This window comes from Lutra lutra, chromosome 6 (assembly GCF_902655055.1).
Source record: "Lutra lutra chromosome 6, mLutLut1.2, whole genome shotgun sequence".
Classification (NCBI taxonomy): Eukaryota; Metazoa; Chordata; class Mammalia; order Carnivora; family Mustelidae; genus Lutra; species Lutra lutra.
In genome coordinates this window covers 96,950,200-96,975,769 of record NC_062283.1, presented here as the reverse complement: position 1 = coordinate 96,975,769, position 25,570 = coordinate 96,950,200, and the positions used below count along the sequence as shown (strand labels likewise).

The 25,570-nt window shown below is 37.3% G+C and overlaps 1 protein-coding gene across 1 annotated transcript in view; it reads right to left on the bottom strand.

Moving 5' to 3' along the window:
• The window catches only part of ADGB (androglobin), a 169,507-nt gene extending 145,010 nt beyond the window's left edge, over positions 1 to 24,497 (bottom strand). The window contains exons 1-2 of the mRNA XM_047735160.1: positions 24,377 to 24,497; positions 21,468 to 22,085 (exon numbers count right to left, since the gene is read on the bottom strand). Coding sequence (XP_047591116.1) covers positions 21,468 to 21,541 — 74 coding nt within the window. The 5' untranslated portion in view covers positions 21,542 to 22,085; positions 24,377 to 24,497. The remainder of the gene's footprint in view (positions 1 to 21,467; positions 22,086 to 24,376) is intronic.
• Positions 24,498 to 25,570: the final 1,073 nt, after the last annotated feature.

Below are 25,570 nucleotides of genomic sequence, written 5' to 3'. Positions count from 1 at the left end.
CCTGTGGGCAGAAAGAGCTGTTGCACCTGGTTTGTGAGGTGTGGCTGCTTATATACTTGGGAGTTGGGGGAGGTAGGGAACATGGGGGTTTCAAAAGAATTTTCATATGTTAAAGAAGACTCACAGGATACCTGAGGCCTTGCCATTGTCAAGTTAAAGTTGTTTTCCCCCCTCTAGCAAGGCATCGATGTTAGGATAGTTGGAAGCTTCCTGGAGGAACATTACACTCTGCCTGCTTCAAGTATCTGTCAATGGGCTGCAGGTTATAAGAACGTTTAACTGTATCTACATTTCCTTCTTCCTTCAAAGCTAGGTTATTGATGGAAGTGCTTTGTTCTTATAGATTGCTAAGACATTTGTAAACTGAGGGAGACTTGCAGGATTGTGATCTCCATAAGTTAACTATTTGTTTTTCCTTTCTATAGCTTTAGGGAGCCAAGAGTGCATGAGAAGTGTCACAGATACCATCTGGGGCTTGGGGGGTGTTGTGGGGTGTCAGATTCTGCTTTGTCCTCAGCTTGCCTTCTGTTCCCTCATCAGTAACGCCACAAGATGGAAAGAGCCAAAAATCCTTATTTAGCACATGCAAGGCCACTCCTAAACTCCCAATCAAACTCTAATATAAATGAGAAATACCCTTTGCTGTGTGATCTGGGGTTTATCTGGTATTGTAGCTAACATTGATTACTTCCTACTTGCTTCTTTGATATTGTAGCTAGCATTGATTGTTAACATTGACAAATATAAACGGTATAATTATTTTTTTAGGGTTTGGATTTCTTCTTTTATGACTTTTAGCATTATAAATCATTATATCGTTACACATGGTAATATACTTATACATTACTTTTTGCTATCTTAAGTCTTTGACATTTGATTCTTTTTTCTTGTGATTTTTGTCAGTTTTTGTTTGTTTCTTGTTTTTTGGGGTTTTTTTGTTTGTTTTTTTTTGGTATATTCTCATGTTTTAGGACACTTCTATTATGAGCCCATCCTTATCAGGGTGTTCTTTTTCTCTAATCCCCTTCCCCCAAGGCAATCCTGTATTGAAAGAATGCTTTTTCAATGTTAATATGGAATTTTCTTCTTTCAGAAATCCCAAATAAAGAAGGCATCCAGGAACCCATAAGTACTTTAAAATCAGATCTCAAACCTACATAAGTCTCAATCCCAAGATTTCTATTTCTCAAGGAAGATTTTTTTTAATTTCCAGCCAGACACTAAGCATAGAAAAGCTAACTGTCTTATAATCTAAGATTAAAAGGCAGATTTTTCTTATTCACCTTTTTAAAAAGAATTAAACTTTTGGAAAGTCTTGCCTTTATCCAAGGTTGGAGCACTCCCTTTCTTCATTTGTCCTATATATGTTAAAACAAAAGAGTCTACTTTCGTAAGACTGCTAAGCCTTCCCCAGAGAAGCTATAGTCTCAGCTTAGAGTTAAAACATCCTGACTTTCAGTTCCCTCCTCATTTCTGGATTCTGAATATTTTTTATTTCTTTAGGTAGGCATTTGTAAGTATTAGGTTTTTGTTTTTGTTTTTTTGTTTTTTGTCTTAATCCACTATCTTGCTGGAAAAGAAAGTCTAAGAATATATCCATTGTAAAGGAGTATTTCTAAGAAGTATCTAAGAAAAGGTGACAGAAAGATGATTAGAATAGTTTTCAGGAAGAAAGGGAAATTTTTCAAAATATTAATAGGAAAACAAAGGCATAAAATAGTAAACTAAGAGTACCTCTACTTTATTCAAGTTTGGTACAACTGTAGCGATAAAAAGAAATCCATGACTATGTAGCCAACAAAATCATGATAAAATTTAACTCATTCAGGAAGCTCAGTCTCCTTAAAAGCTGTTTTTGTAAGGGGAGGATCTAATTTCTTAAAAAAATAAAGGTTATGCTAAGATTATGTTTTGCTCTCCTCTTCTTTCTGTCAAGGGTAAATAATTGTTCTGGCTTCGGAGCTCCCCTAAACTATTAAGCTTTATCACTAATTGGCCAACTTCTCTTGTAAACATATCAAATTTGATTCTATCTGTGTTGAAGATCACTTTAAAAATACTCTTATTTGAGGCATTTCATACCAGCTCAATAGCTCACGTATAGTGTTACACGCACAATATAAACAATAGTAAAATATGGCCCAATGTCAAATATACAGTAGATTTGATTCAAATATGTTACTTTTGAAACAGTCAGCACAGTGTGCCTTTGACACTCATTGCCAGAATGTACCTGCTGCTATGGGATAGCTGAGACCCTCAGACACTCAAAGCACAGTATTCCTGGTCTCATCAATTCTGAGAACAAGCTAATCTTTAAATGCAGAAGTAGCTCAGGACTTTTGAAGATGTGTGAACTGGTAATACTGGGAGATAAATAGTGCCAAATTCTAGGAAAACTCATAGGTGCAGAGAAATCACACCTGACACGCTAAAGTATCAGGGGTACCCAGAGTTATTTTATTTGCATAGCAACATACCCAAGTACTAGCAATCCATTAAAATTACAAGCTGTATAAGAGATTTGAAAGATAAACATACCCTCAGAATATATGACCAAATACTCCCTTCTACACAGTGAGTCTAAATATGCTATTGAGATAGAGGAAGTCTCACCCACACTTTTAGGAGAGGCTAGAAATCTGTAGACAAAGCATATTTATGGAAATTTATTATTTTTAAAAAACTTAATGTCAATGAGGAATGTTTATAACATCAAGCCTGTACATTCAAAATGCCAAACGATATTTTAAAGAAAACTGATGCTTGAAGGGAGAAAAAAATTCCATAGAGCCAGACAATGGGCTGATTTCTAGAGTAGATACATAAAATATAAAGATGCTCCTGGGGAAAAGAAAAGCAACAGCAGAAAGGAAGCAAATTTATAACAGCAGGTCAAATTGGACAGAATAGTCTGACATAAAAATGATATATTAAATAAGCAATAGGTTTAGAGTTGTTAAGATGATTATATATAAAATACATATATATATCTTATATATATGGAATTAATATATCTATTAATTCCATATATATATTTGTGACTGAAATGAACCGATCATGATTAAAAGACATTGAAAAATGTGAATGAGTGTTTGCAGAGGCAGGAAGGAGATGGGCAAAATGGGTGCAGGTGTCAAGATGTATAAACTTACAATTATAAAATAACTAAGTCATGCAGAATGTAATGTACAGCATGATGACTATAGTTAATAATATTGTATTGCATATTTGAAAGTTGGTAAGAGAGTAGATCTTAAAAATTCTCAGAAGAAAAAAAATTTGTTAACTATGTGTGGTGATAGATGTTAACCAGACTTAACTGTGGTGATCATTTCTCAGTATCTACAAATATCAAATCATTATGTGGTACACCTGAGCTAATACAATATTATATGTAAATTATATCTCAGTTTAAAAAAGAAGTCAATGCACTAATTAGAAAGAACCTATAGGGGTGCATAGGGAGTTGAGATAGTGCAATCTACAAGTAGGTACTGGAATTAGATTCGAGCAGTGGTAGTCCAAGCTTAAAAATCTCTAAGTCCATTTTGGAAAAGAAGCAAAGTTTACCCTGTAAGTGTCAAGAGATCAGAAATAGGATTCATGAATGATCATGTGGCTAGAGCTACTCATGAGCTTCTAACTTTGAACTTGGGCTGGTATAACTCTTCCTATAGTTTATGGCATAACAGGCAATGTGCCACTTTCCTATGATTCTATGAGGAAATAGGTTGGTTATAGAAAAAAAAAAATGGGAATGGGCGGGTAGTATCAGGGATAGCACTTCCCACATGGGAGAAAAGACTTCAACCTCCCAATGCTAAGACTTGGGTGGGAGCAGGCTAATACAAAAATGCACCTCTAATCAGAAAATTTTTTTATTGTGTGTATGCTAGAACAGTGTGCTAGAGACCCTCTACTGGTCCCTTAATCAATTAGTAACTAAATTATGAATAGGTCATGAGGTTTTCAGAGAGGTCAGAGTCCAAAAGGAGAGAGATATTCTTTGGAAACCTCAAAAAAGCGGCTATTTGTCAACTGATAAGGAAATATTTCAATATTGTAACAACTGCCCTATCATTTTCAGTAGTGTATCACAACTGGATGTCGCAATGGGTAGGGAGTGACTTATTCTGGAAAACCATCCCAACCACATGGCAAAGAACAGTATACATGAGTTTAAAATACCTACAAAATGTGAACTGAAAAACTAACACTAAAAAGGAAAAAAAGAAATTTAAAAATTACAAAGGACAGTCAGTAAATAAATTTAAAAAAAAAGAAATCACACCCAAGAAAAGAGAATAATGTAGCAAATTTAAGAGATATTTAAATGTTTAGAATCACTGAAAAGATAAAGGAGGGAAAGTTCTGCTTTGCAACAAGCACAGGATAATAAGCAAACAAAAAACGAGATCAATATGAACGAAGACATATTGATTGGAAAATTGCAGCAATGACAACATCAGCTGTTGAAAGAACAGACTAAATAAAGCCAAAGAAAGGAGAGGACTAGGGATTTAAAAGGTAGAATTTTTAAAATCAAGTGTTTGAAACAGACTGTTAACTATAGAGAGCAAAGTGATGGTTACCAGAGGGGAGGTAGATGGGTGGAGAGATGGGTGATATAGGTGACAGGGCACAAGGAAGGCACTTGTTGTGAAGAGCAAGGGGTGCTCTATGGAAGTGTGGAATCACTATACTGTACACCTGAAATGAATATTACACTGTATGTTAACTAAATGGAATTCAAATAAAAGCTTAAAAAATAAAACAAAATAAAATGTTTGCATAGATAGAAAATGTGAACTAAGGATGTGGATAGATTGAAGAACTCCAGGGTATGCCTAAAAGAAGGTGCAGACAGATAAAATAGTTAGGATGGGGGTAGGGAGAAATATCTGGAAATAGGACTGCTGAAAAATCTTCAGAATTGATGGAAGATATGTCTTCAGATGGAAGAAAATACATCAAGCAATAACATAAGATAAATGGGAGGTCAGGGGGTGCAAATCTGCCTCTAGATATATCAACTAACATTGTAGATAAATGATGAAGATGAAAATCTATCTACATAAAGAAATATCTATCTACACAAAGAAATAAATGTAAAAACTATCAAATTGACAGCAATCACTGTCACAGTAAAATAAGGAAGTAGTATCATCAAAGCTGAGGTAAAATAACAGTCAATCTTGAAATTAAGATCCAATTAAACTCTTATTTAAAAGTGAGGTAGAAACATTTATCTTAAATTATCTAAAAATATTTAAAATTGTGAATTTACCATAATAGATTCCTATAAAAATATTTACTGAAGGATTTATCTAAGGAAAACAGGAAATGAACCTAGATTGAAAGTGTAGGCTACAAATAGCAATGGCAAACAAATGAGTCAATATATTTTGGCAAAATTCTAAAAAATATTTCCTACTAACAAATAACGATTACAATAACTTTAGGTTTTTAAAAACTATCAAAAATAAGTGAGATGGGAAAGGGAATTCTGATGGACACAGTGTGCTTGTTTTTTCTTTAGGAATAATGGTAACTGTAGACTATATAGGAAAGTATTTGAAGATAAATCTGTTTTTAAAATAAGGATTGTCTTAGTCAGTTTGGGCTGCTCTAACATAATACCATGGGTTGCATGACTTATAAACAACAGAAATTTATTCCTCACAGTTCTGGAGGCCAGAAGTCTGACATCAAGATGCCAATATGATCAAGTTCTAATGAGAGACATCCTCTGGGTTGCAGATGGCCAAGTCCTCATTGTGTCCTCACATGGTAAAAAGAGCTAGATAGCTCTCTGTCCTCCTCCTCCTCTTCTTCTTCTTTTTTTTTCTTCTTCTTCTTCTTCTTTTTTTAAGATCTATTTATTTATTTGAGAGACCGAGAGCATGCACAAGTCGGGGGATAGGCAGAGGGAAAGAGAGAATCCTGCAGACTCTCCACTCCCACACAGGACTCCATCCCACAACCCAGGAGATCATGACCTGAGCCAAAACCAAGAGTCAGATGCTTAACCAACTGAGCCACCCAGCTGCCCCTCTCTCTGTCCTCTTCTTAAAAAGATGCTAATCCTATTCATGAGAGCATCACACTCATGACCTCATTACCTCTCAAATGCCCATATCCAACATCATTACATTTGGATTAGGATTTCAATATACAAATTTTAGGGTTAACAAATATTCAAGTCATTGCAAAGACCCTTCAAGAAATAAAATTTAAAACTTCCAAACTGAGAAAGAGCAGAAAGAGTGGACCTGATGTTAGAAAACAACTCAGTATAAACTCTGCCTTAGGTAGATGGGAAATTGAGAATGCAGAATTCTTTTAATAAAGATCAAATCAACCAATCTGGAGACTAAAACATTTTAGAAAAATACTGTTTCAGAATGAGAAAGGCATCTCACTCACCCAACAGTTCACTTATTTTTAACTAACATTTATTGAACACCTGCTCTGTGACAAGCTCTGTGCTTGATGATAGGGTTACAGACTTTACAGACTCATAAATACATGTCTCTAATCTTGAGTTTATTTTAGAATTCAAACAGGTAAACAGATGATGTCAATATAATGTGGTATACGCAGAGATGGAAGCATTCACAGATGGCATTGTGCCCAATGTAAGGCAATTAGAAAAAACTCCTGGAGATAAATAGCATCTAAGCTGTTTTGAAAGATAACGAGAAATTTTCCAGGTTGTAAAAGCAGAAAGGGCATCAGTAAGAAAAGAGAAGAGCATAAGAGTGAGTACAGAGGCAAGAAACAGCACAGTGGGTGCAGGGAACTATGAGCTTTTCAGCACTGCATGGGCATATAGTATAAAGCAGTGGGGAAATTAGGTTTGGATGCAATACAAGGTAAACAGCAAGATAAACACTTTGCCCATTGTACAAAGATGAACATTTTATTCTTAGATATATAGTATGTAATATTTACCCATAATGGACCATCAGTTTTAAAATAGAAAGCTTGAGGAACTCTGAAGTTTCAATACAACTCAAAAATGAGCACAAAGATAATTATTATAAAAATGTGATTAAAGATTATCCCCATCACATCTGTAAGTTGCATTCTTTTAATTAAAATTCTTACAACAGGATGTCTCTACTATATCAAAAACCAGTATTTTAGGAGACAATATATACTGGCAATTACATATAATTTAGGATTTCACTTTTGGGGAAAGAATTGTACCCATACCTGCAATATATTATTTGTGGATATATATTTGTAAATACTGCTTCAAACCCTCCCATCTTAATATTTAGAAATAAAATGTAAAAATTTAGGTCATAAACCTAAGAGATATCATGTTCATTTCAGTTGCAATAATGGGGACTGAATTTATCCTCCCACCTAAGGCAACCAGAACCTGAACAAAATACATGAAACTGGTTTTCAAGGCAGACATCAAGTGATAAAGGATGGTGCTCCTCAAAAAATAGGAACCAAATGAGGTGAGCCTTATAACCGCCTCAGTTTATGGCTGTGAGAGAATTTGTGGCTATAGTGCAAGAAGAGGTCATCCAGGCATATCATAGCAGATTCCTTGAGTAGAGGAACAGGAGGTGAGAGCCTGGAGGAGACCAGAGCTGCTAGAGTTTGCAAGACAGAGACTAGAACAGAGAGCTTCACAGAAAGAACTACTGAGATCTTCAGAGGGTCACCCATTCCATATATATTTTAGTATGAGTTTATCCATTTCTGCAAAAAACAAAAATCACTGATATTTTAATAGGAATTGCATTTAATCTGTAGATTGCTTTGCATAGTAATGACATTAAAATGTCATTAAGACTTTCAATCCATGAACATGGGAAGCGTTTCCATTTTTTTATGCCTTTAATTTCTTTTAGCAGTTGTTTAGTTTTTATTGTACAGGTCTTTCACCTCCTTTGTTGGTTTAATTCTTAAGTATTTTGTTCTTCTTGGGGCTGTTGTAAGTATTGTTTTTGTCATTTTCTTCTCAGATTGTTCATTGTCCATGTATAGAAATGCAACAGATTTTCATGTGCTGTGAACTTTCTAGCCTGCCACTTTGATGAATTTATTGTACTAACAGGTTTTTTTGTGGAACCTTTAGCATTTCCTACATGTAAGATCATATCATCTGCAAACAGAATTCTTCTTTCTTCTTTACAATTTATTTTCTTTTCTTGCCTAATTGTTCTGGCTAGTACTTCTAGTCCTATGTTGAACAGAAATGGTGAAGGTGAGCACACTTGTCTTGTTCCTTATCTCAGAAGAAATGCTTTTAGCTTTTCATAATTGAGTATGATATCCTCCATGGACTTTCCATGTATGGTTTTATTATGTTGAGGTACTTTCCTTCTATTCCTGGCTTGTTGAGTGTTTTTATCATAAAAGGGCACTGAATTTCGTCAAATGCTTTTTTGAATTAATTGAGATAATTGTGTGGGTTTTATCTTTATTCTATTTATATGGTGTATCATATTGATTTATTTTCATACATTAAACCATTCTTGCATTCCAAGAATAAACCCCACTTGGCTGGGGTGTATTCTTTTCACTACCTCTCTGAATTCTGTTTGCAATGATTTTGTTGATGATCTTTGCCTCAATGTCTTTAAAAGCTTTTGGTCTCTATCTGGCTTTGTTATCAGGGTAATGCTGGCGTCATGGCATGAATTAGAAAATATTCCCTCCTCTTCAATTTTTCATAAATGTTGGGAAAGATTGGTACTAAATCTTCTTTCAGTGTTTGGTGGAATTCATCAGTGCAGCCATCAGGTCCAAAGCCTTTCATTTTGAGAGATATTGATATTTGATTACTGATTAAGTTTCCTTAGTAGTTACAAGCTTATGGAGATTTTGTTTTTTCATGAGTTATTCTAGTAGGTTTTGCAATTTTAGGAATTTGTCCACTTCATCTGGGTTATCTAATTTGTTGGCATGCAATTGTCCATAGAACTCTTGTTATTCTTTTTGTTTGTATAGAACTGGTAGTGATGTCTCCACTTTCATTTCTGATTTTAGTAATTTGAGTTTTTCCTCTTTTTTTTTTCTTATTCAACCTAGCTAAACATTTGTCAATTTTGTTGATTTTTTTCAAAGAACCAATTTGGGGTTTATTGATTTTATTTATTATTTTTCTATTTTCTATTTCATTTATTTATTCTCTAATCTTTATTATTCCTTTCTTTCTACTTACTTTGGGTTTTGTGGATGATAACAATAGAATTAGCTCTGTGTGAGTCCTCCAATCCTTTTGAGTACTTTTTTCTTGACCTTGTGTAGTTTCTCATACACATGAGGTTTTTTAAAAAATGATTGAAATACCTGAAATGGAAACTAAAGTGTTTGAGAAAAAATACTGAAGACTAAGGAACTTAAAACAATAACAATAGAAACAACTCAAAATGAAACATAAAGAATTGAAAATAAACAGCATCAGTGAATTCTAGGACAATTTCAAGCAATCTGGGGATTATTTGTGTCCTCAAAGGAGGGCTAGGAGGAAGAAAAAAATATTTGAAGAAATTATGATCAAAACTTTTAAAAATTAAATGCAAACTACAAATCCATGAGTTCAGGAATTTCAATTAGCCTGAAACTCAAGAAACATTAAGAATATCATGCTTAAGTACAACATAAGCAAATGACTTAAAAGTTCTGTTGAAAAAAAAAATGCTAATAACTGGAGAAAAAAAGACACATATTACATGCAGAGGAACAAAGGAAAATGAAAACAGCAAATTTATCTTAAAAACAATGCAAGTGAATGGGGAATATCTTTTAAAAATTAAAAGGAAAAAAATCTGTCAAGCTAGAATTATACACCTAGCAAAAATATTTCTAAAATGTGAAAATGACATAAACACTTTTTTCCTGACATAAATAACTGAAAGCATTCATCAGCAGAAAATTTAAGTGGAAGAAAAAAAAATACCAGATGGAAAATCAGTAAGGCTGCAGAAGATACAGTATATAGGACACTATCCAATATAGAAAAATGTCCATTAAAACTGACCTAATTGACATTTATAGAACATTTTATCACAATAAGATGCACATTCTTTTCAAGAATACACATTATATTTATGAAGACAGACCACCATCTAAGACATAGAAAGTCTCAACAAATTTAAAAGAATTCAAATTATAAAAAGTATCTTCTCTGACCAATGGAATTACATTAGAAATCACAGAAAAAAATCTGGAAAATTCTAAGATATAAATATAACTGAAATAAAATAATTATGATTAACCAATATGTTAAAGGAGAAATCAAAAAGGGAGTTAGAAAATATTTGAACCTAATAAAGATGGAGAAAACATTAAAATTTACAGGATCCTACTAAAGCAGTACATAAGGGAGAAATAATAGCCAAAAAAACCTATATGAGGAAAGAATCAAAGTCTTAATATATTCAGTTTCTACCTTAAGCTGGTAAAATCTAAACTAAATAAAGCAAGAAAATTAAGATTACATCAAATCAATAGAAATAGAAAAATGATAGAGAAAAATCAATGAACCCAAAATCCAGTTCTTTGAGATCATCAAAATTAATCAAACTCTGGTCAGATTGATCAGAATATAAGACAAAAGACACAAACTACCAATATCAGAAGCCAAAGTAGGCCATCACTACTGATTCTAGACATTAAAAGGAGAATAAAGAAATACTACAAACAACTCTAAGTCCATATATTCAATAACTTAGATGAAATGGAACAATTTCTTAAAGGACATAAATTAAGAATAACTCACAGGTTGGATTGGAGATACTGAGTATCCCTGTGTCTATTAAGGAAAGTGAATTTGTCATTAAAAACTTCCCTACAAAGAAAAGTCAAGGTCCAAAGGGCTTCATTGGTGAAGTCTACTAAATATTCAATGAAGAAATAATACCAATTCTATACTACCTGCTAGAAACAACATGAAAGAATATGAAAGTAAAATAAATATAATGAATGAAAGAAACCACACAGAGAGTATACATGATTCCATTTATATAAAACTCTAGGAAAATTAAAACCAATCTGTAGTAACAGAACACAAAAGAGTGGTTCCCTGGAGACTGGGGTGAGGAAGGGACAGAAGGTAGGGATCACCAAGAAATCATGAAAACCTTTTTGAAAGGTAAATCTCTTCATTGTCTTAATCATGTTGATGTTTTCATGTATGTAGATGTACTTCAAAACTTATCAAAACATATCCTTTAAATACATGGAATTTTCTGTATGTCAAATTTACATGAATAAACCTGTTTTTAGGGTTGCCTGGCTGGCTCAGTCAGTTAGGTGTCTGCCTTTGGCTCAGGTCATGATCCCAGGCTCATGGGATCAACCTCTTGTCAGCCTTCCAGCTCAGTGGGGAGTCTGTTTCTGCCTCTTTCTCTGCCCCTCCCCCCACTTGTGCTCTCTCCCTCTGCCAAATAAATAAATAAAATCTTTTTTAAGAATTTTAAAAAATAAACCTGTTTTTAAAAAAGAAAGAAAAAGATGGGTGCCTGGGTGGCTCAGTGTGTTAAACACCCAAATCTTGATCTTGGCTCAGGTCTTGGTCTCAGAAATAAAAAGAAAACAAGCCTGGGGATTATAAAAGGCAAATTAAGGAAATTCTGAACAACATACCGTGATAGCAATATTATCCGTTCCTAGAGTCATAATACATAGTAAAATTAAATCCATATTGTATGATATATTTGATTACTGAGTTATATGCAATAAAATATATTTGTCTATATATTTTGTCTTTCATGTATACCTATTCCTGATAAATTAAATACCCTAAATAATTTGGAATTGGGAAGAAGTCAAAACTATCTTTATATATAATGAAAGTAATCCATAATTGTATTAAAATGTATTTTATAATCCAATTATTCATAAAACATGAATAAATAATTTTTTAAAACTTAAAAAGACATTAATCACATACCTTGCAAAGATGACAAAATGATTTTTTAAAAATTCTTAAATCAATTAAGAAGATTAAATAATACAATAGAAAATGTCTAAGAGTTGAAAATCTTCAAAGAAAACTTTAGCTGGTACAAAGTCATTAGAGACTTCTAAGCAAAAAAGAAAGAAAGAAAATCAGAAGCTGATTTACATATACACAGTCCTATATGTGCTTTAATTAGATTATTTTCACTGTGGGGATTAAAACTTCAATAAAATGAGGGTCTGGAATTTTGCCATTATTTTCTTCAAGCATGCTGTTCAGAGTTAAGACACAATATTAGTCATAGTAGGAGGCTGTTTATTTGTCCATTGTGCAATCAGCAGGCCTTCTTAAGTAGTGTCGGCTAATACCCTGAAAGAATTAGAATACTGACAATTACACAACTGACTTAATTTGGGTTGGGACATTCTGAGCCATACTCTTTAGAAACCTCACATATGTAAGGAAACAAATTGCAATCTTAAAAAAATTTTAATTAAAAATAGTTAAAGCCAGGTTGTCGTGCTGACCTTTTATCCTCTTGGTTTTATTAAAATTATTTAATTGGATATTAATTTTTAAAGTTCATCATTTCTTTCCAATACATTGTGCTTGAGTAAATATGAAGATGGGTTAAGACTCAGTTTCTGTTCTCAAATAACTTAAAATTAGTGAGCATCAATACACACAGTAAGAAAACCGCAAAGGCAAAAGTGAAAGGGCTTGAAAAAAGTTAAAAACTAAATGCTTTATCTGCACAGAAGAGGAGGAAGATGGTTTCTAATTTAGCCAATCCGTGATGGCTGCAAGGAAAAGCAGGTCTTAAGATATTCATAGAATGGCAGGGGTAAGGCCAAAGCAACCATAAGCAGAGAAAAGAGGATGGGGAAAGGCACAGAGGTAGAAAAGTGGGAGAATGTCCATCATGTGTTAGTGTTTGGCTGGTAACAGAGACTAGGAAGGCATCGGGGTGGGCTATGGCCCTGCCAGCTAGTTCCATGCCTTCTCTCTCCTTCTTTTCCTTCCTCCCTTCCCTCTTTCTTTTGTAAAGCAGGAACATCCTGCTAGTGGAATAGTGTGTTGAGAAGATGACTAACAGTACTGCATAGAAAGAAGATTGGGAATAGACTGAAGAAAGCAAGGAAGTTGGAATGCTTTCTCAACCGTTCCACCTGGCGTTATCAAAAGGCCCAAACTAGAAAATGACAGGGAAGAAAAGGAAGGTTGATCCAGGCTAGAGAAGCAATTTGAACGTAAAATCAAAAGAACAAAGAGACGAACCAGATGCTGGGCAGGGGAAAGTCAACCATGACTGAACTTGGAGTCCGAGAGGGTCAGCGTGGATGGTAACAAGATTCTTCAAAATGAACCAAACGGGAAATACGTACATTGGAGAGAAAAAATGTGATCCCCATTTTAGACATATTTAACCTGGAGCAATAGACCACCTCCGAGTGGATTTGTCCACTTGAACCTGAGCTCAATTACATGAAAAGGACCACAGATGCTAATTTAGTCTACTTTAATCAGGAATGACTGTTTTAGATGATCAAAAAGGAGACAAATGGGTGAGAGGAGAGGTGAGTGAGACCACTGCAGAATGACTTCATGCAGGGGGCAGAAGAAAGAAAGCAAGGCAGGGGCAGGCCAGAGAGAAGAGAGACCTCAGGGAAAGGGCAAGAGAGGTGAGATTCAGCTGGAGTGACCCATGCTCCCCTGGGAGGCAGCTAAACCCTCCGGAAAGACAGCAGGAGTAATGAAAGCTGAAGAAGAGGCAGCTGCATCTGCTTTTCCAGTCCCAAGTCAAAGTACACGAGGACCTTATGCTTCTGCCGCTTCCCAGGATCTGACACCTTCCAGCAGCAAAGCTGATATTTATAAAGAGCACATGGTGTTTTTCTTTTACTCTAACTCCAGCTAGTTTTCTCATGACCTCATTCTTTGTTGGTGGTGCAAACCAGTCCTTAATTTCTCCTAGACTTTGACCCAAGGTATAGCAAACATGGGGCTAATTCATTCACTGTAATAGTATGTAGAAAGGGCCTTGTTGGCAGTGTGTGCAGTACAGCCTTCACCTTTGACCTTGACCTTACCTGCTTAAACTCTCACTGTGTTTCTGACTCATACCTGGGACCAAAGCAAGCAAAACAGCTCATTGTTCCTGCTTCCTCTCCTTTTGCCTCTGGATCTATGAGGTTTTACAAGCTGGAGGCTTTCATACTAATTTATAACTAACCTCGAGGGTAGAAAGGGCGCAGTGATTTTTTTTTTTTTTTTAAGAACTACAACTGGAGTAATATATGTAATTCTGATATTCATCCTATGGCAAAAAAATAAATATAAAGTATTTGGACCACAGCATTTGTTTTGACACCAGCAAAAACAAAAAACAGACAAACAAAAAAACCCATGCAAAATAGAAGTAAATGTTCACTTTAAACATGTAGCATATGTGAATTCAGCCCTACAAATTAGCAGAAGTGTAGTCCCAGAATTTAGAATTAGTTAGCCTGAACCTATACTTCTAATGACAATATATGCGCATCTTCTTTGTTGAGGGTAAAAGTGGTAGTAATAATTTTTTTTAAAGATTCTGTTTATTTATTTGACAGACAAAGATCACAAGTAGGTAGAGAGGCAGGCAGAGAGAGAGAGGAGGAAGCAGGATCCCCGCCGAGAAAGCAGAAACCCCGATGTGGGGCTCGATCCCAGGACCCTGAGATCATGACCTGAGCCGAAGGCAGAGGCTTTAACCCACTGAGCCACCCAGGCGCCCCGGTAGTAATATTTCTATTCAATTTTTCACATTACACAAAACATATCAAATTATATAGCTCATATCAAAGATTTATTTTTAATCTGTCTTAAATACACTTTTTAGCCATTTCATCTCACACCAGTAGTATAATCAGTTTATAGATTATTTAATCCCTTGAATTAAATAACCTGTGACCTGGAAATGTCAAAGAAATATTAAAGTCAATGAAAATATTTTTAAATACTCACCTTTGATAAAGGCAACATTAGCTTGCACATCTAGAGGCATTAGCAATAATGCTACTAGTTTCAACGTACACATCTGATTATGTTTTTAGGGAACAATGAAATACAAATTCATGAGTTTATAAACTTACATCTTTTTAAGGTAGCATCTACTTCTCTAATAATGTTACCAAATCAACTTTAGAGGGAACCATTTCTTCTCCAAAACTAAACAAATTAAAAATTGGGTGATCCTAAAAAAAAAAAAATAGATTTCACTGCCAGCGATGATTCTTAAACCACAAAAAATCTTAATAAATTTTTAAATGTACAGATTAGGTTTATTTTTTTTTTTAAAGATTTTATTTGCCAGAGAAAAAGAGTACACACAAGCAGGCAGAGAGGCAGCAAGAGAAGCAGGCTCCCTGCCGAGCAAGGAGCCCGATACAGGACTCGACCCCAGGACCCTGGGGTCATGACCCGAGCTGAAGGCAGCGGTTTAACCAACTGAGCCACCCAGGCATCCCAGATTAGGTTTATTTTAAAAAGAGAACCAATGGCATTCCCCAAGACAAATGTGGTACTTCTATCCTCATTAAGCAGAACTTTGGGGCTGAGATTTTTAGTTTAAAGATACACAACAGACATTTATATAATGCCCTAGTGTGTGCCAAGGGTTACCCTGCATTCTGGGGTATGTCCAACAGGCAGTCTTCCTTACTCTTGCAGTCTCACTCTGGTTCTGACCCAGAGGGTTTTTATGGCCAAGCAACCCCACCAGGGTTCCAGTTCAACTCAATTAAATTATACACATTTGTTAAACACACACTGTACCAGGCCCTGAGAGAATGCAGATAAGCCAGATAAACCAGCAAGGCCTTCAGAAATTTGCCACTGAATTTTATTTACACTTTTCTCTTTCAGACAGGGTGGCATCATTTCCTGGACATCACAACAAGTATTATCACCGCAACTGAAGATCAGAAATTTGGCTTTTGTAGTCTTCGACAATAAAATTGTCTTACAGATCAGCTTTGCACCCATCTTTATAAATGCCTTTCATTACAATTGACAGTTCCCCTTTAAAAATATCCCTCACTGGGACACCTAGGTGCCTTGGTCAGTTAAGTGTCTGCTTTGGGCTCAGATCATGATCTCAGGATCCTGGAATGGAGCCCCATATGAACTCCCTCCTTGGCCAGGAATCTGCTTCTCCCTCTCCCTCTGCCCTTCCTCCCTGCTCATGCTCCCTCTCTCTCTCTCTCTCTCTGTCAAATAAATAAATAAAGTCTTTAAAAATAAAAAATAAATAAATAAAAATGTCCCTCACTAGTTGCTGGATGGAGGGCGGGTGGGTGAAAGGGATAACTGGGTGATGGGTACTAAGGCAGGCACTTGATGTAAGGAGCACTGGGTGTTATATGCAACTGATAAATCACTAAATTCTACCTCTGAAACTAATTTAAAAAAAATGTCCCTCACTATCATTGAGAGTTCCCCTTTCAGAATGTCCCTCACTGGCATGGAGAGCTCTCCAAATCAGACATTCCCCATTATCTCAGACCACCATTCATTTCTTGCTATTATGATTCTTAATCCAACATATAGTCCTGCAGACAAGTGTCGAATTATTCCTCATAAATCATTATTTTAATATAGAAAAACATCTGTGTTTTCCCTTATACTTCAAATCCCTTAATTAAGTTTAAATCTCTGAATCCGTCCCTCTCATTCTGCTGCATATTCATTTTAGATGCTTTAAGGGCCAGTCCATTCAGACACAGACACTCTACGCCAGCCATCTGGTTGGCTTTCTGTGCCATTTACAGGCCCATAGCCTGCACTGACCATCTTGCTAACTTGTGCCTTCTGAATTGGGGATTGGCTGGTAGAGGAGTGAGAACAGACCACCTCTGTTTGGAAGTGATCTTCCTCTCCTCTTCCCTATAGAGCCCTCATTGTAGGACTCTCATGATGTCTCTCATCTAATTCCATGCGAACATACGGCCTCTTGCATTATTTCCAACAAGTACCCCTGACCAATGTGGAATCACTGTATACCTCCTAGTTACTTCGGTGTGAATCTTAGGGGATATTTTTTCTTCCTAGATCACATATCCCCAGAGAGAAGGTACCATGTTTCACAATTCCTTGTCCTCTCAGACCTACATAGTGAGTTGGGCATGAGAAGTACTCACTGAACTCTTGAGAAATTGACATAAAGAAAAAGCTTTGCTCTAAGGAAGCTTCTGTCACAGGAAGTAAGCTTTTAAATTTGTTAATTGACCTTAGTTGTTGGGGTCAATAGAGGTCATCTGGGAAATCACAAAACTCATTGTGAGCCCTGAGTTATTTTGTCCTCCATTGGCTCTCTTACCTTTGCCTTCCTCTGTGGAGCTATGAGGACTGGACATGGTGCCGTAGGCACCTTCCCACTCTCTCATGGGGAATTTCTTTCCTGATCCCTGAAGGTGGAGGAACATATTATCTACCAACCACTATGGCATGTTTTCATTTAATCTGCTCTCCCTCTTGAACCTCTGATGACCAAGAACCCACTTAATTTAATCTTCAGTAAGATATTTATTCTTCTATTTTATGTTGCTTTTATAACATTGATCACAATTAGTCCTGTTTTCAAATTTTCGTATGGACTGATACGTTGTTCTTTTTTGAGAAGTCTACAAAATATTTAGATGTGCATTTCAGTCAGTAAGGATAGATTACTGAGCATTATGAATTTAGATTTCATTCTGTTTTGGAAAGAGGGTTAATGATATTTCATCATCATTAAGAATCTGGAAAGTTGCATAATCCTTGCTAGTTTAATAGATTATCTATTTGTTTGAGCTTGGTTTGAAGGTGCTATTGGAAGTAAAACAAAACTTTGTTTAGTAAAAACACCAAATTGTATCTCCACCTCAAACTGCCCATTACAGTTCCAAAGAGTTTGGTGTTTACAAATGTAAGCTTCAACATTTCTAATAACTGCTAATATTTAAAAGGCATACTTTCTTTTCTTTCTTTTAAGTTAGCCATGATAACACAAAGGCTTATATTCAGTACTTCCAAGAAAATCAAAGTTTTGACTTAAAGTGTCACTATAAACCCTTCTAATAGCATCTAACTTATGAAGGTGTATTTGCCATGCCTATCAGTTTTCAAATTGATTAAGTTAGACTGGTTTATAATTTTTAATTATCATTAGATATTTGATACTGAAAGTTATAATTTGTGACAATTGTTATGACAATTATTGCTCCTGAACATAGAATTTTTAAAAGATAACTTCTACTGGAAAAATGAATTAAATCAAAGTGTTAAATACTTAACTGTAACAAAATTCCCTCACCCATTTTGAACACAGTAGAGTTGGGTTTTTTTGTTTTTTTTTTTTTTTAATCTGATGAAGTCATGGAAGTTTAGAGCTGGAGGGGAAAATAAAGCAGAAAAGGGAGGACAGAAGATCTTGGATCTGGGGCAATTTTAATTAGGTGGTTCTTCATTTAAAGAAGAAAAACACTGAATGTCAGAATAGAAAAATGACATGTCCAATGTCACAGAAAATTTGTGCCAGAATGAACCCTATAACAGAAATTCCATCCTTCCTGAGACAGGAAAATAGACCAATGATAGTAAGTGAATCTAATGTAAGGACTGACAACTCAATTCGCTGGCATAACATTGCTTGGTGATTCAAAGTCATACTGACATGTGAATTTGGTCAGAGCTGGACGTAGATGACTCTGCTTTCTCAGTTGTAAGTTCTCAGTTTTTGTACTTTGCCATCTCAGCAAAACAGATTAGAAAGAGAGAGAGAACCAGGCTTTAATCTAATTCAGAAGGAATGGAAACCAAGCTGGGTCACTAAACTATGAGCTCATTTAATCAACAAGTGGAAATGGTCAGTATTAGCCACCACACTAGGCGAGAGCCAGACATGGTATTTGTCCTCATTAGGACAAATAATTTGAGGGAATAAAAGAGGTATGCTAGAGATTGCTATTTTCAAAGCTCTGAAGACCCTTTCTCTCCTTTCCATGTCTAGGACCATGTTAGAGTTGGTTGCATTTATTGGATGTGTAACCATAAGGTACAGTAAAATGATGTAGAAAAGCTTACTGTAAATATCCCCAGACTATTTCAAATGACAATTACACTGAAGCCTTGATAGACTTTGTTCCCTAGGTCCCAGGCAGGTGACACCTTATCTTTTGATGATGACTTAGCCTGATATCTATGATTGAATTTCCAGAAAAATTTTGAAGGGAGACTTGATTTATAATAAACTTCACATTTTATTATGTACAGCAAAATCTAATGAGTTGATTCTCAATAGTTTCTAGCAAAGCCTAGATTTTGTGTAACCATTTGCCTTTACACTTGTATTTTCATAAATTGACATATACAGTTTTATTGATGCAATTCAACTCAAATATTTTCTGGAAGAAATAAACATGTTAGAAATAACATTATCATCTCAAAAAGAAATGGGAACTGCTTGCAAGGAAAGAGTTAGAATCTTACCAGCAAGCACCTGTCTCTCTCATGTGACAACCATCACTGGCCCAGGCCATGTACTATGATTTATGGTATCTGGTTTGGTCAGTTCCCCCCCTCCCCCATGAGAGTTAACAATCTCATCTCCTTCAGGACATAAACTCTTTAAAGTCAAAGATTTTCCCCAAAACTCCTTGAGAGTTGTCAGCCATCAAAGTTCATTAATTATAACCATCATTGACTAAGGGGTTTTTTTTATATATTCAAAAATTCCGGGTGCCTGGGTGGCTCAGTGGGTTAAGCCGCTGCCTTCGGCTCAGGTCATGATCTCAGGGTCCTGGGATCGAGTCCCACATCGGGCTCTCTGCTCAGCAGGGAGCCTGCTTCCCTCTCTCTCTCTGCCTGCCTCTCTGTCTACTTGTGATCTCTCTCTGTAAAATAAATAAATAAAATCTTTAAAAAAAAATTCCATTGCAACCCTGTTATAATCTCTTATTAATTAGTCATTCACTCCTTAAATAAGCATTTTTGAGTGTCTGCTATGTACAAGGCAAGAATCACTTGAAATACTAAGGAGTCAATAGTATATTAAAAAAAAAAAGTTCTGCCCTTGTGGAACTTACATTCTATCAGGAAGATATATAAGTAAACATAATTTTTAAAAAGAAAAATATATAGGTATGTTAAATGAATAAAAATTTCAAGCAAGATAAAGCAACAAAATAGGGAGGGCAAGAAAATGGAGGCTCTGATTTTAAACCAGTTGGCCCAAGAAGCTGACACAAGAAAATGACACACACACTGAGACAGAGAGATTTGAACTCAGTGCTTAATGGCGATTCCCTAGCTTCTATGGGCCCTAAAGGTACACACCTAAAGGTGGTGAGGGAGAAAACCACATAAAAATCTGGGGAGAAGAGCTTTCCCACAGTAGAAACAGCAAGTGCAAAGATCCTGAGGTAGGAACAACACAGGTGTTCCAGGGAGTAGAGAGGAGACTAGTATGTGAACAAAGGAGTGGTAAAGTTAGAAAAGTAATAGGGGTCTGATCCTATAGGGCCTTGTAAGACTTGGACCTAGAGAATGAAAATCCTTGGTAAATCTTAAAGTGACCTGATTTATAAGATCTTATTAAAATCACTTATATATATAATATAGTATCTAAAATTTAAGTTAATAAAATGAATGGATTATCTGCCAGATAGCTGGAAGCCTGCTTAGGAGGGAAGACAGAACTGGAAACTAGAGAATCAGGAGCATGGGGATGTGTGTAGGAAAGGAGTCACATTAGTAACATGAACCATATATTTATATAGTTTTAACTTTTTTTTTTTAAAGATTTTATTTATTTATTTATTTGACAGAGAGATCACAGGTAGGTAGAGAGGCAGGCAGCGAGAGGGGGAAGCAGGCTCCCCTCTGAGCAGAGAGCCTGACAGGGGGCTGATCCTAGCACGGAAATCATGACCTGAGCCAAAGGCAGAGACCCAATCCACTGAGCCTCCCAGGCGTCCCTAGGTTTAACGTTTTAAAACCATTTTACTTCTGATGTCATCTGATAGAAGTTCTTTAGTTGTTGGATGGGGCCCATAGAAGCTAGGGAATCGCTATTAAGCACTGAGTTCAAATGTGTGTGTGTGTGTGTGTGTGTGTGTGTGTGTGTGTGTGTGTGTGTGTGTGTGTGTCTGTCATTATTGGGGCCAGGAAGATGTGACCCTAACGGGACATCCTTTGAGTTACTCCTTTTTCGTCAGGCAGCTGCGCCCCAGGATGTACCTGGGTGGGCTATGAAGGAGGGGAGGGGCGGGAAGAGTGGGAGGTTCACGGAGGGAAACCAAAAGTGCCACTGGGCACCTGAGGCAGAGAAACCAGGGGCTCTGGGAAGGGGGAGAGTGGAGGTAGGCATGAGGAAGGAATGGGAGCATGAATGTCCCAGAGAAGACAGAGGAACTGCGAGTAGGCCGGCCCCACTCCCGCCCTGGCACCTGCTGCAGGAGAGCAGCCCCAGGACCAGGGTAGGCCAGGGCGGGACGGGCAGGCAGAGGTCCCTTACTCTTTAGATTTATCCGATCCGTGCGCCGAGTTGATACGATGCACCTCTTTCTTTTTGGTTTGTTTGGAGGCCATGGTAGAGGCAGACTCGGACCTGGGAAACAAGTGGCGACGGAGCTCTGAGCGAGGAGTGGCACCGGGGCCGCTCCGCGTCTGTGGTTGCCAAGGAGACGGCTGCTTCGCGGCCGCCGCAGAAGGGCGGGTCCCCTTCGGCTCTAGCGCAGCGGCTCTGGGGGCGGCGACCGGGGACGCTGGCGCGGCTAGCTCAGGTCTCCACCTCCAGGTGGCCTAGGGGTGGGGTGACTGGGGAGGAATCCGGGGGGCCTTGGCATGAATTTGACGTTAGGGGTGATGGGCAGCTCTCATCAACCGCAGCTCTATCAGGTCCGCTCTACCTGGCTTTGTTCTTTGGAACCATAGACATACTCTTCTCTTTTGATTATTTCAAAAACTTTCAATTATTTGAAGACGGTTTATTATGCGATGTCGCCTCTCCCCTGGTCTTCTCTCCGCTGAGCAAGCTCTTTCAGTTGCGACTAAGGACACAATATGGACGCTCCGAATTGCTAATGGCTTGAAAAGGGCTGTCCAGGAGAATAGGGTGGGTGCAGGGGGATCCCTGTAGGGAAGACGAGATCATGACACCCTTAGTTGCTCAAGTTTAGCTAATAATGAATGAAGTCTGTGATGGAAAAGCCCAGTGTCTCCGTTGTTAATATAAAAGAATAAATCCTAGTCATAGAGTCGAGAGGCCCTTGATACACTCACTTGGGAAGGCACTGGAGGAGAAGAAACAGATCCAAGCAAACCAAGACCTATTAAGGCTCAAACCAAGACCCATTAAGGCTCAAACCTAATGCTCTGCCTGTCCATAGTGGTATTTACCAGTTGCCTTTGGCAAGATTTTCCTTTTGAGCCTCATTTACTCATTTGTAAACAGGAGATGCTAATATCTAACTCACGATTTTCTCCTGAAAAAGAAAAAAAAAAGTATGTAAAATGCTTGGCACATGATGAACGCACGGCAAATAGGGGGCCCTTGCTTCAAGGAGCAGGCAGATGCCATGAATGAATGAAATCCAGCCATATTTAGACTGGAAATGCTTTAAAACTTATTATAATAAAGCAAAATATTGTGTGGGCCAAAAACAACCTCACTATAGGGAGGTCTGGCCATGCACAGGCCTGAGGTTTAGAACCCCTATGAAGTTCCTTGGCAGCTCCCGTGAGCCTAGAAATAATTAACTATCTTTAAATAATCCCCTTTAAATAATCTTGGGACTGAGCATTGCTCAGAGGCCCAGTTCCGCAGGGGAAAACCAGCCTTCTATAAAGCAAATCTTTCAGCTCTTTTGACAAATGAATGCCCAGCCCTCTGCACTCAGCATAGCCTTTGCCTGGCACACTGTCCCAATCTTATTGTTTTGGGGCGTTACACAAATGACAATCGATTGGACAGCAACATCATTGTATTTCTATATGCAAGATAAATAACTTCAGAGTCTGTAGTGTTAATGTTGTGACTGAAGAAGTACCCTACAAACATCTCCTATATATGTAAAGACCAAAAAAGGCATCTTGAGGGCTCGGCCTCATTTGTCCCAGGATTGAAATTTCCAGAGAACTCCTGAATGAAAATACAGGACCAAACTTTGAGAAAATATTGTTGAATACCAGATCTTATCAAAGTAGTCAAATGCATACCCAGAAGCATATACAAAGACTATTGAGTATAAACAGCACAAGTTTAAGCAACCAACCCACGAACAGGTGAGTTTCACCTTGAACCAAGGTCATCCCTGAACTCATTGTTAAAGAACCTTAGAAAAGAAAGTCTTAGAAATCAAATCCTCCTCGGCTCACCCATATGTTATAGATGAAAACCTCCAGACCAAGAGAAGTGTCTTGCCAAAAGTTTCACAGCTACTGGTGTAGTCTGGATTAGAGACACTAAAGGGAGGAACACTGGTCTAAGCCAAACATACCAGTACTCCCACTCAGAAACTGCTTTCTCTTCTATTGAATTAGGACAAAAATAAGGGAGTTGACTTAAGAATGAAATGAGATAATAAAAAAAAAATTTTTGAAAATATAAAGTCCTTAATTGATTCTTAGTCCAGTGTTCTTTCTCCTTTATTATGCTATGTATGCAGCACCCATAAACAGAATTTCTCTTCTTTCTGGAACTAAACGCTGGTTAGGCCATTATTCTAAGTGGTAAATATGCTCCCCTATAAGCCATAAAATGGTATTCCTATGTGTCAGTGCAAAAAAAGGACAACCGGCCCTACGTGTATCTTTTAAGAAAAACATTTGTGTTCTGTACAGATGGTAATCATGGCCAATGCTGTTTTGAAATACCAGTAATATTTGTGATTTATTGCATTCCTTCTACATGCCTGACTTAGGGAGGGGTGCTAGCTCCTTAGGACATGCATAGGCTTTAGAGGGAAACATGAATTTTAATGCTGACTCTTATTAGCTGAGTTACCTTGGGTAAATTATTCATACCCTCTGGATTCCGTTCTCTTTGTGAAAAGGGAGAGATAATACTTAGCTCAAATGTTGTGTTTGGGGACATCATAAACACTCAAATAATGATAGCTAATATCATATTTCACAAGTAAAGAAGCTATAGTGCAGAGAGGTAAAGAGGTTTGTGGGTACATGGGGCAGTGGGCAGAGCAGGCTGAGCCAAACTCCACACAGCCTTTGCTCTCGGCAGTATCCCAGGCTAACTAACCTTGTTGCAATCTTTCAGAGTCACAAAGCCAGACGATTACCCTGCAACTCAGCTCATGGATTCCCAAGTTCTCTGGCTGTTGAATAACTTCCAAAGGCTGAGAAACAGGGCTTATCTGTTCTTAGAGCTACTACCCACAGTGCAGCCTCTCTCCGATCTATCCTTACTTTTTGAGGAAGAGTTTTTTGACTTCAGGTAACAGGAACACTCCTGGGCTCCACAGGGAAGTCGTTAGAAATACTCACTTCCCCATGCCTGCAGAAACAGAACAGGCAGGGCTCTCTCTTTGGACTAGTTGCAGATCTAGTTCATGGGGAAGTGAACTTTGGTAATCACTTCTCCACCCACCATTGGGAGCTCCAGATGACTGGAACTAGGCAGGGTCGGGCAAAGAGAGGGGCAGCATTCCTGTTTCTTAAAGCCTTAGTTCTGGGCGCCTTTAGACACTCGGTCCCATGGCCAGAAACAGTTAACATCCATGGTGCTTTCAGCCCGTCTTTGCAGTCAGGTCAGGTATAAGTCCCCTAGAATTTAAGCAATCAGATGAGAAGGTGTAAATTCTACACGTTCTGCTTCTGATTCCGGTGACTTCACCTTTCAAATTTTGTCCTTCGAGTGCCATTCTTCTATACAGTTGACTTCATTTTCCTTTATTTGCCACAGAGCTTTATGTGCCCTAAAATTCTTATAATATTCTGCTTTCTTTTTATCCTTCCTTATGCCCTTATGCCCTGGCCCTTCTCACATGCTAGCCTCCAAGGGCACGAGAGCAGGATCTGTTTGAGTTCTCACCAAATTTGGTTCAAAGTTGAAAACTCCTTCAACATCTCATCATCGGAGCTCACACCTACTGAGAACTCGCTGTCTGCTTGGCACTCTACAAAGCTCTTTTCCTGCATTAACTCACATAATTCATAGAAACAACCTAGGAATTTATTAATATTACAATCTCTTTTTTGTGTAAACAAGGAAACAGGCAGAAAGGTTAAGTTAAATTACTAAGTGTCAGGCAGGATTCTCACCATGCGGTCTAGCGCCGGACCAATGCTCTTTACAATCCCATTAATCTGTCTCGAACTCAGAATCACAGCCCTATGAGGTGTACAATCAGCCCATTTTATAGAGAAGAAATGTGAGCTTTTGGCCAAAGTCCAAAGCACAGGAGGGAGTGGAGCCACAGTGTAAATGTGATCAGTCTGGTTTCAGAGTGCACACTATTACATTATGTTGTGTTGTATTGTATTGTATTTCTTTACTGTGGTAAGAACATTTAATACAAGATATTAACATATTTCTGAATGTACAATATGGTGTTGTTCATTGTAGACACAATACTGTACGACAGATCCCTGGAACTTATT